We start from the raw sequence: 11,724 nt of genomic DNA, 5'->3' as shown, positions 1-11,724 counted from the left end.
TAAAGACAGGGTTTTACCATGTTAGCCAGGATGGTCTCGATCTCCTGACCTTGTGATCTGCCTGCCTCAGCCTCCCAAAGTGCTGTGATTACAGGTGTAAGACACCACGCCTGGCCCCATTTCTTAATCTTATAAAAATATTTGTTTATCCTTATAAATCTGAAAAAGTCTCCCAGATTTTGAAAAATATATGTGTTATTATAAAAACATTATATGAAAGGAAGATTTTTTCTCCTTCACAGCCCACAAACTCTATCCTTTCTTACCCTCATTCCCTACCAAGCCTATGGCTCATTTTCCTCCTTTTGTTAAGATGTTCCATGCTCTTAGCTTGCAGAGCTTCATAAGTACTCTTCAGTTATTCTTCTTATAAATTGATTTGAAACACTTGGCTTCAAAGATTATTTTTGGTCACCTCCACTATTCCCTTTCTTAAGATGCATCTGAAATCCCCTCTCAACACCACTCATCTCAGATGGTAGAAAAGATCGTCATCCTTAGTTTTTCCTTTCCCATTTCTCTTGTGGAGTATACCCTTTCATAAATCTGATCTTTTACCTTTCTCAATTTATATCAATTCCATAATCACATATATTTCTTCACTCCCAGATCCCACAGACATTACAAACAACTTAACTTCATGTTAAACATCTCTATGTGTCTCATTTTCCTGTTGACTTCTGTGAAGAGCCCTTGACAAATAATACATTTCCCTGTCTGATTCAGTTTGTTTATAGTATCTCAACTGAATAAAATGTTCCAATCTTACAGACCTCTGGGTGCTTTGATTTTTGCAATAAATATTACTTACTACAGATGAATCCCAACAGTATTTCATTAAACTTTTCTAACAGATATTAATAAACTTGCTTAACTAATGGGTGTTTTTGGTATGCAAAGAGTTACTCAGAGGAAAGAGAGTGAGTAGGACTGAAACTACCTTACAGAATCGGAATTAGTGGGTGAAAGAGGGTAAGGAGTTTACTCAAGCTCATTCTGCTGGCAATGTCAGAGCTGCATTAAATCCATCAGCACCCACCTTGAGAGTGGGAGGCTACAGTGGGCTTAGCAGGAAGCATACCTGGGTGAACAAGGACTTTCTCAAAGATGAGTTAATTTCAGACCACCTAAAAACTCTGATGTAATAATAGAATCAAAGACACCAAGTGGATCACAAGGTCAGGAGTTCGAGACCAGCCTGGACAACATGGTGAAACCCCATCTCTGCTAAAAATACAAAAATTAGCCAGGCTTGGTGGCGGGCGCCTATAATCCCAGCTACTAGGGAGTCTGAGGCAGGAGAATTGTTTGAACCCAGAAGGCAGAGGTTGTAGTGAGCCAAGATCGTGCCATTGCACTCCAGCCTGGGTGACAGGGAGAGAATTTGTCTAAGAACAAAAAGAAGAGAGACATCAGAATGTACTATTCCTAAAATTTTTGAAGTCAAGGAGAAACTAGTGTCCTTGTAGATTGGATTCATTTCCCATGAAATGTGGGGTTTAGGCCCAGCTCCATCATATCTGCATATCTTGGCACATATATTTTTTTAAATATAATCACACTCTTACCCTTTTAAATTGCAAAAATGTCGCCTCTGACTACCTGCCATTAATGGTAAGTAACATTCATTACAGAAGCACATCTTTTCAAACCCCAACACTGCCTTCTTTACATTCTATAATATGAAAGTTAAATAACCAAAATAATAACCCTGCAATTACTATTGAAAAAAATACCAGCTATGCTGAAATGAAACTGGATATTTTTCACTTGTTGTTATAGAATATATGTGTAGAATACAAAAATAATAATTTGCACTCATCCGACTTCTTTCACTTTAGTGTCTCAAATCCCAGAGTGTAAGTGGTCTCATTAAGTTTACCAAACCAATTTAACTCTAACATGCTCTTGAACCCCCTCTCCAAGTCCACTGAGGCCTTTCTGTCACGAATACTGAACACTATCATCTGAAATTCTGAGCATTCTGTAGCTATGTTTGACCTTCTGCAGATAAAACTCACTTAATCGTTAAGTTATATATTAAAATAGACAAAACTACCCAAATAAAAAAGAAAAATATGACTATTGTGTATTTCCCTACATCTACACACATCCACGAACACTCACATGTACAAAATAACTTAATTTATGTATAATTTGATTTATTAGAATGAGGAAAGCTTTGGCTATAAGAACAGCTAGAAAAACAAGAAGAAATGCTTTATCTGGATCTATGGAAACAAAGTCCATTGGTTTCTAAGCTCCATTTATTTAGGCAACAAGTGCTACACAGATATTTATTTATTTATTTATTTATTTATTTATTTCTGTTCTGCATTTCATGTTAGAAAATGCTTGCTTTTTTTTTTTTTTTTTTTAGAGACAGGGTCTCACTTTGTTTCCCAGGCTGGTCTTGAACTCCTGAGATCAATTGATCCTCCCACCTTGACCTCCCAAAGTGCTGGGATTGATGGTGTGAGCCACCACACATGGCCAATTGTTCAGGTATTTATTGAGGGCCCATTATATTGTAGGAACTATGGAGGATACAAAGATAAGTTATTCCTCGGAAATATACACATTCTGAATTAATTCCAGCACAAGTGGAGTATGGTAAGTTCTATGAAAATGAGAGCAGTGGAGATAGCATCTGGCTGTGTATCTCCAGTGCCTGATACTGTGAATAGCAAATAGTAGGTGGCAGGATGTGTTTCATGAATATGTAATGAAAGAATAATGCCCTCAAACAATGTAGAAGTTCAAAGGAAGGAGGGACAACTTCTGTCTGGTGTTACCCAGAAAAGCTTTCTAGATGATGAAGTATTTGGTCTGAGTCTAAGGGTTGACGGGATGGGTTCTAACAGAGAGAATTCACATACCAGGCAGAGGCCATCACACAGTCACAAAGAGAGAGGCAAGAAAGTGTGACACAGCCTTTAGGAATAGCAAATCATTCAGTTTGGCAGTTCGGCATAGGAAATCAATAAGGTGGGGGTAGTACACAGACAAGACTGGAAAATTAGATTGAGTCCAGACTAATGAAATCCAGAAATGCCAAGTTAGGGAGTCCAGATTTTATTCTTGAAGGAAACTCTATTTGTGTTCAGATGCCTATACAACAGCTTAGCCACTTGCCAAGGAGCCATCAGCCTTGATCCTGCTTCTGAAGCTGTCAGAAGAAGTCATCAGAAGCATGCCCTAATTATATTATCGGCTACTCTTCAAGAAGCTACTCTAAGAGAAAACCTGCAAAGTGCAGCAGTCCCAGAAAAGAGGATGAAGACTAAAGACACTGATGCAGCTGGAAACCATCATTCTCAGCAAACTATCACAAGAACAGAAAACCAGACACCGCAAGTTCTCACCCACAGGTGGGAACTGAACAATGAGAACACTTGGACACAGGAAGGGGAACATCACACCCTGGGGCCTGTCGTGGGGTGGCGGGAGGGATAGCATTAGGAGATATACCTAATGTAAATGACGAGTTAATGGGTGCAGCACACCAACATGGCACATGTATACATATGTAACAAACCTACACGTTGTGCACATGTACCTTAGAACTTAAAGTATCATAAAAAAATTAAAAATAAAAAAACAAGGAGAGATATTTAGAAATGATGAATGTTGGTCAGTTTCATCAGCTCTAAGTCTGTTATCAGATACCTGTTACATTTACCATGATACTTCGAACACAAGTTACTTTGGTTCTAGTCTTTGGAGACTTGATGCAAAAATCTTAAAAGGTAAAAAAAGTTCCGAGAGAAAATATGCCTTTTCAGAGACCTCTAATATGTTATAAAATGTAGCCTCTGTCTAAGAAGAGACTGATTCTTTGAGGAAAGTGGTAGAGTAGGCTACCTAGATACACAAAATTGTCCCATTCATTCACTGAAAACACACATGACGAGGAGCTGTAGGTGAAATAAAGTTATAAAACATGCCTTGAGCAATTTACAATGAAATTTAAAAAGAAAAAGTGCCACTCTTAAGTACTAGAAGATTTATAATATTTGACTTTAGCTTCTTGACTATTTCCATTTTGTAGTTAAGAAAATTAAGATTAAAAGGTTTAAATAACTTATCCAAGCCAAAAAAAAAAGTAGCACAGCCAGAATCCAAATCTAAATTTGTCTGACTCCAGAAAGCATACTGTTTCTCATGTATCATATAACAGGCTTAGAGTCTGCCCTAGTATATGAAAAACACTCTCATGCAGTAGCTAAAAGCAGGATCTCTAGCTAAAAGCAAGACCTAGGTTATAGGTCTTGGCTCTACCTCCTGTTAGCTGTCTGACTTTGCACCTGTTGCTAACTTTTTATGCCTCCATTTTCTCAACTGTAAAATGAAGGGAAATAACATTTCTTTTCTTTTTCTTTGAGACGGAGTCTCACTCTGTCACCCAGGTTAGAGTGCAGTGGCGCTATCTCGGCTCACTGCAAGCCCCGCCTCCTGGGTTCTCGCCATTCTCCTGCCTCAGCCTCCCCAGTAGCTGGTACTACAGGTGCCCGCCACCATGCCTGGCTAATTTTTTTTTTTTTAATTTTTTTTTATTTTTAGTAGAGACGGGGTTTCACCGTGTTAGCCAGGATGGTCTCGATCTCCTGACCTCATTATCCACCCGCCTCAGCTTCCCAAAGTGCTGGGATTACAGGCATGAGCCACTGTGCCCGGCCAGAAATAATATTTCTTAAGATAATATTTCATAATGTAATTCCTTACCTTATAGAGTTGATGTGAGACTTAAATGAGATAATGCATACAAAATGCTTAGGAAAATGGCAGGCTCAAAGAAAATGCTCATTAAAATTAGCTATTATTTTTCAGTGAAATTTCATTATAATTACAATAATTTAGACAATTCACTTCACATTTTCTTGATCTCACAAAGTCTTCCTTCAATCAAAAAGAAATCCCTGGAAACATTTTATGCAGTCATTAATTTGTACACAAATGAATATATGAAATGTTAACATGGGTAAAAGTCACAAGAGTTTGGTTGCTTTTTGGAAAGACAACCCTTGCTCTGGTAACTTTTCTGACACTGATAAATCTGACTGATTAGCACTTTTGCTATCTGTTTCTTTCCCGACAGTACAAAACCCCAGATAAGATGACACATTTCCGTAGCTTGCAAACTTACCCATGAATGTAGGAGATCCATATCTGAGCAGGAAGACTTGAGACGTGTGTGGCGAATACAAGAGGAGCAGTGGCCCCAGGGTCCAACTTGTGCTATTTGGAAATCAACACATGTCCAGAGAGGGTTTTCAGGAAAAGGCTTCCAGTGATGCCACATGTAAGCTTCACCTTCATACCAAGCTAATTTATCTTCCAAGTTGCAGTCATTTAAAGTGCTAGATCTGCCCAGTGATGCAGAAAGAGTATCCAATCTAATCTCCATTTCTTCCTTCCTCCTTGTGCTAACACTACTCACTTTCTTTTCTTGGGACTTGGTTAATTTTAAACAAGAAATCAATGTGTCATCTTCATCTTCTGAATGACAAAGAAATGGGTTAAAAACTATTATTATAATTCTTCCCTTTATATAAGAGAAATAAATGAAGTGCACTGGATAAACTAAGAAGTCATTCAATTTTACAAAATTATTTACAGCAGCATTTATTTAAAAAGTAAGTTATTTTGCTATATAAAATTTTTTGTTTTATAAAAGTCTCATTTTTCTGACATGTTTGAAGCCATAACTATTGATTAAAGTCTATCTCACTGGAATGAATGGAGGCCACATACAAATAATATGCTGAAAGATATCTGAGAAAAAAATACAGTTTTTTAAAAAATGCACCTTTATGTTTCTGTTATTAAATATGTTTAATTTTAAGGCCATGTGTATAATAAAGAATTATCAGGAAACAAATAAAATTATATGCCTTACATAAAAGAATGAAATCTCAGTGGGTATGGACTGAAATCCTACTGGCATTCCGAAATTGTCTATTTTAATACCAATCTGCCAAGAGGTTTATGCATGCAGTGTGTCTCATAGTGAAATAGTTTTTAAAAAGCAAGAACGACAAAACCAAAAAAAAAAAAGGCATATCTGTAATACTACAAAGTTCATTTGTGAGATCTATATTTACACAATGTGGCAAAGACTCTGATGAAATTTCTAGTAATATAGAAAACAGTTACAGAAAATAGAAATATATATCACCCAGAGTCAATTGCTCTATGTCATGGAATCTCTTTAAATCCAAATGTTTAATGAGTATTTTAAAAGGAGTTTGATTAATTAAGACATGCTATTATAAATAAATAAATGAAAATCAAAGTTGCATGCCATGGACACACCAATTTGCTATGCTTACATCGAAATTCAAATATATGGTTTTCTATGGCCAAAGAATGGGAACAGTAGTCACTGCTGAGCCTCCTCCATTGTGCTCTCTCACTCTGTCTCAGAGCCTGGTCTTGAAGGGAAGGAGAAATGGGGTGGGGCATAAATACGGGGTAAAATTCAGGAATAGATGGGGATGTCTGTTTCAAAATAACTTGGCAATAAAAACAATCCTCAATGTTTAATGATTATCTTAAGACCTTATCAAAATGGGCTTCATTAATATATGTTTCCTTAGTTCTCCCTCAAAGGAATTGGAACAGCTTATTGAGTTCTTACTTACGGAGGTTTATTAATGTCGGTTTCACCTCATCCAGACTCTGCACTCTGGCTTTCTTAGTCCAAACCAGTTTCTGTAGTCGCTTTAATGTCCCCATGGATTCCACAGGGTCACTGCCCGATTTTATGGCCTAGTACAAATACAGCTCAAGGTAAAGACAAATTATTCTTCACAAAAGATTAAATATAAAATATGTTGAGATCATAAATGTGGAAAAATTAATAATGTGACCTTAAAACCTGAAGCTTGAGTCAATTTAAGCAATAACTTTAAAGCACACCACATTTTTTGGGTTCAAAATTACGAAATACGTTACAACTGTCCAGTCATACTAAAGCAGAGTGGTTTTACCAATTTTTTTTTTTACTTCAAAATACAGCAAAATGCATTGAATTCAGAAATATCTATAAATGACTCACTCCTACCCACTATGAAACAGTGGAAAAAAACAAGATCTTTGCAGTGTAATATAGATGGAACAAGAGGTTCAAAGTTGCCATTTGCTAGTGTTGGGATAGACCGATAGCATGCGAAGTCTACCTGCTAATATTAGATAAAGAAGAATTTAAATTGTCTTCATTTCCTTTTTGGAAATTTGTGGGCAAACAGCATTTGTTTCAAGTATGAAAATTTTTCAAATAGCATACTTTAAAAAAAAAATAGACTCTTGCTTTCTAGAAGATAGGCACTAAGTGAAACAAAAGATAGCCACAGCATACCACATTATGTTTTAGTATACATGTCACTTGTTTATTGCGACAAAATATGGATAAAATATAATTAACATTGCATTAATGACTCTTGTTTCCTTTAAAAAGATTCAGGAATGTTTCCCACTAGTTTACGGTTGAATTTGTACTTATACAGCTTTTACTTATTATCTTAAGAATAGTTCCTCCTAAGGATTTCAAAATACTTTAGAAATTAACTCTTTGTGTGCTAAGTTTTACATGAGTTGATAAAATCATTGTGCTCTGTGGAATTCACTAGATGTGATGTAATACATATAGGAATACTTTTTCATCCAGAACGTTCTACTCAGAAATATTTCTCCACCTGCTTTTGTCTCATTCTTTCCATTGAACAGCTGATAAATAACATCTACAAAGACACTGCAATTTTCAAAAGGTGAATATTGCCTCGTCACTAGTGTTTGAATGAGACATTTATAATAATGCTTTCCACGCCTTTGAAAGAGACTATAAGCCCAAATAAATATTTGGAAGTAAAGAATATCTGGCATGCAACATTTCCAATCCTTATACTCAGCTGTCATCTTTGGTCTTTATGATAGACTTTGAACAACCAGCATAAACTTGTTGTTCTGTCTCTGCAAAATAGCACTTACATAGGAAATGTGATGTTTTTGTCAGAGGAAGCCATATCTTTTTGCATTAAATAAATGGGAAAATATTGAAATCATTTTAATCTTTCAGAAAGGACTGTGATGAGATATGCTTAGAAACGCAAAATCTTCCCTCTCTTTTCAACACAATTGTTCAACACAATTGTTCAACACAATTTCTATTGCTTACTTTTTGGTATTATTTCTCAGTGTTTCTTTTAGTGCTTTCTGAGTTACTTGGTTTTATAGATGCTTTACAACTTAGGAAAGGCCATTTTCTACTCTTTAGACCCTTTCAGAAATAATAAGATGACATTGCACAACCATTTTTTCTTTGCTGTGCTTCTCCTCTTATGTCAACTTCTTGTTACGGCCAAAGCTTAATTGTTCCACTGAAACACTGGCAACAAAAATCACCTTCTCTTTTCCCTTTGTGAAAAAGGTTTTAATGTGGAGAAAGGTATTGTATACCAGGGAAACGGAACTTGGTACAAATGATTTTCCCCCAAGAGGGACTAAAGCATTTGGAAGGTATCTGAATTCAGATAAGTAAGATTTCATGGCCTAGAGGTTTTAAAACAAGCTGACCTTTCATTATTTTGTTCACACTCTATTATAGCCTTTTTAAAGCATGATATTGTTATTTTTTGTATCTTTATTCACTTTGAGTTACTAGACATCAGTCTACCGCATTTTATTTATTTTTTTAAATCCTATGTGTCTAGATTGTACATGGCTTAATAAATATGTACTGAATGTAAATACAATCCTAATTTTATACATATTTTATGTACACAATGGAGTATCCATAGTACATTTTTGATACTAGACTCATTACATTCTAATAGCAAAGTATTTCTGGACAACCTCCTCTTATTAATAGGTACTATATATCCAAGGGATGAAATTTAGAGTTAATATTATTATAAAAGATATAGAATCATTAAAACTATGTATTAAAAAGAAAAGGTATTCAAATTAAGAATACAGCCAGGTGCGGTGGCTCATGCCTGTGATTCCAGTACTTTGGGAGGCTGAGGCGGGTGGATCACGGGGTCAGGAGATCAAGACCATCCTGGCCAACATGGTGAAACCCCGTCTCTACTAAAAACACAAAAATTAGCTGGATGTGGTGGCATGCACCTGTAATCCCAGCTACTTGGGAGTCTGAGGCAGGAGAATCGCATGAACCTGGGAAGCAGAGATTGCAGTGAGCTGGCATTGCACCACTGAACTCCAGCCTGGGTGACAGAGTGAGACTCCATTTCAAAAAAAAAAAAGAAAGAAAGAAAAAGAAATCCTCTAAAATATTTTTCAAATGATAACACTATTTATCTCATTTCTCTTATATGTTACTTACATATTTGTACTGAATGTGATTATGTTTTATAGTAACATGACTTTTAAATTCTAAATGTGTTCTAAGAAGATTGACCCATAAATTAAACCTAGCATTCAACAAATCAATAAACTTTTGTTGAGCACCTACTATATGCCAAGCACTCTCTCACATTCTGGGGATATGGCGTAGAGGAAGTAATATGAGATCACTGTTTTTATCAAGTCTAATTCTAGAGGGAGGTGATGGGTGATAAACATATAAACAAGTATATAAACATAAGAATGTGACATAAGAAATGCTATATTAATAATTAACAGGGTTATTGAGTGGGGATGCAAAAGGAGGGTTTATTAATTTACTGATCAGGAGGAGCTTCACTGAAGATACTAAAGCTGAGGCCTGAATGATGAGAAGGAACCAGATATGTGAAGATTTAGAGACGGTTTAGAATTCAGCAGTTGGTCAGAAAGAATATTTCCCCTGAGACTTAAATAAGAGAAAAAGTCAGCCAGGCAAATAGCAGAGAGAAGAGAAGTCTTGGAACACAATACAGTTTGCAAAGGTTCTAAAGCTGGAATCCCTGGAAGAATGCTTAATATGTGCCCATGAAGGGAAAGAAAGGAAGAGTACCAAGAGATGAGCCCAGAGAATAACAGAGATCCTTCCAGGAGCATTCTGTAGAGCAGGTTGAAGAATATGGAATATCTAATCAGAGGATGACACAACTTGGTTTATATTTTTTTTCTTCTCTCTCTACTGAATTTTGATTTTCCATTTCAGTGGACTCTTCCCAATAGCATTCAAATGTGCCTTCTGTCATTCATCTTTACTTCACCGTCTTTTTCTTTACTACTTTTTCTATCCTAGGCATTTGTCTCAAAAATGTTAACTATGTATGCTTTCTGTAATTCTATTAACTTCTCATCCTTTTAATCTATCTCATCTATCAGCTTTCATCTTACCATTCCCTTTAAATTGTCCTTTTGATCTAATGAGCCATTCTTTTTTTTTTTTTTTTTTTTTTTTTTGAGACGGAGTCTTACTCTGTCACCCAGGCTGGAGTGCAGTGGCTGGATCTCCGCTCACTGCAAGTTCCGCCTCCCGGGTTTAGGCCATTCTCCTGCCTCAGCCTCCCGAGTAGCTGGGACTACAGGCGCCCACCACCTCGCCTGGCTAGTTTTTTGTACTTTTTAGTAGAGACGGGGTTTCACCGGGTTAGCCAGGATGGTCTCGATCTCCTGACCTTGTGATCCGCCCGTCTCGGCCTCCCAAAGTGCTGGGATTACAGGCTTGAGCCACCGCGCCCGGCATGAGCCATTCTTAAACTCCTTTACTACTTGACATTCAGCAATGTCGACCACAGTGACCTTCTGGAAACACTCTCTTTTCTTGGCTTCTGTGACACCATGTTCCTCTGATGTTTCCTTTTACTTTCTTTGGCCCTACCCTCTATAACTCCTATATGCTGACACTTTCCTTTTCTTGAAATTAAATTTTGAAATTACTTAAGGATTAACCCTGGCCTTTTATCTGATATCACCATCTTTCTCTTCTCATGTACATGCACGCATACACACCACTTTTAATACCACTTATGTGCTAATGACTCCCAATTTCTTTCTTTCCCCAGGCCTCTCTGCAGAGCTTCAGACTCACATATCCAGCTATGTATTTAAAACAATTTTAAGCACAATCAGAACTGACCTCTAGACCTATGCTCCGAATATGATGCTCATCCCATCTTCTTCAACTCAGTGAAGGCCACCTTCATCCACCAAGTGCACATTCCATAACTAAGAGTTTGGCCTAATGTATCTTGAATGTTTCTTTTTCTCCATCTCTGTTGTTACCAATCTGGCTTAATTTTCTTTCATTGATACTACTGTCAAGTCTCTAATTGGTTTTTTTTTTCACTTTTGTCTTTCTAATTTAGAGTCGTCTTTGAAAGATGTAAATTTCCATCAAACTGGTGATTATATGTGAATGTAAATGTAATTTTTCATGTGTATATATTTAACACGTATATACTATATATTTCATATATTTATGTCAAAAATAGAAATATCTTTTAGTTCATTTTGCTCACGCTTCCTTAAATAATATAAAAATTTTGTTAGAAGCACTTGGTTAAACATATCTCATTTTCTGACACTTTGCTTGAATATTAATATTAGAGAATAATTTTTAGAAGATAGCATCAATGAATTATTGAACTGGATTAGTCCTACAATCATATTTTATGAGTTGGGATGGAAATTATTAGACATCTAGTCTACCAGAGTATATAAAAAATGAGAAAACTCAGAGAAGTTAAGTGGCTTACTCAAGGAAAGATAATTTATTAATAATAGAGTTGGGATGGAAACCAAGTATTCTGACTTTTAATCCAATGTTCT

At 36.2% G+C, this 11,724-nt stretch overlaps 1 protein-coding gene across 2 annotated transcripts in view; it reads right to left on the bottom strand.

Moving 5' to 3' along the window:
* Positions 1-6,791, bottom strand: part of SAMSN1 (SAM domain, SH3 domain and nuclear localization signals 1) — a 103,272-nt gene extending 96,481 nt beyond the window's left edge. Inside the window, exons 1-2 of one of the 2 annotated variants that reach the window (XM_011953432.1) lie at positions 6,645-6,791; positions 5,147-5,499 (exon numbers count right to left, since the gene is read on the bottom strand). In XM_011953432.1, the coding sequence (XP_011808822.1) occupies positions 5,147-5,499; positions 6,645-6,738 (447 nt within the window). In that variant the 5' untranslated portion in view covers positions 6,739-6,791. Of the gene's footprint in view, positions 1-5,146; positions 5,500-6,315; positions 6,399-6,644 lie in introns of those variants that run through there. The other variant, XM_011953433.1, reaches the window with a different exon arrangement.
* Positions 6,792-11,724: the final 4,933 nt, after the last annotated feature.

Source organism: Colobus angolensis, unplaced genomic scaffold (assembly GCF_000951035.1).
Source record: "Colobus angolensis palliatus isolate OR3802 unplaced genomic scaffold, Cang.pa_1.0 Scaffold360, whole genome shotgun sequence".
In the NCBI taxonomy this organism is placed as follows: domain Eukaryota; kingdom Metazoa; phylum Chordata; class Mammalia; order Primates; family Cercopithecidae; genus Colobus; species Colobus angolensis.
The sequence above is the reverse complement of the archived record's forward strand: the minus strand, read 5'-3'. Positions and strand labels throughout refer to the sequence as shown.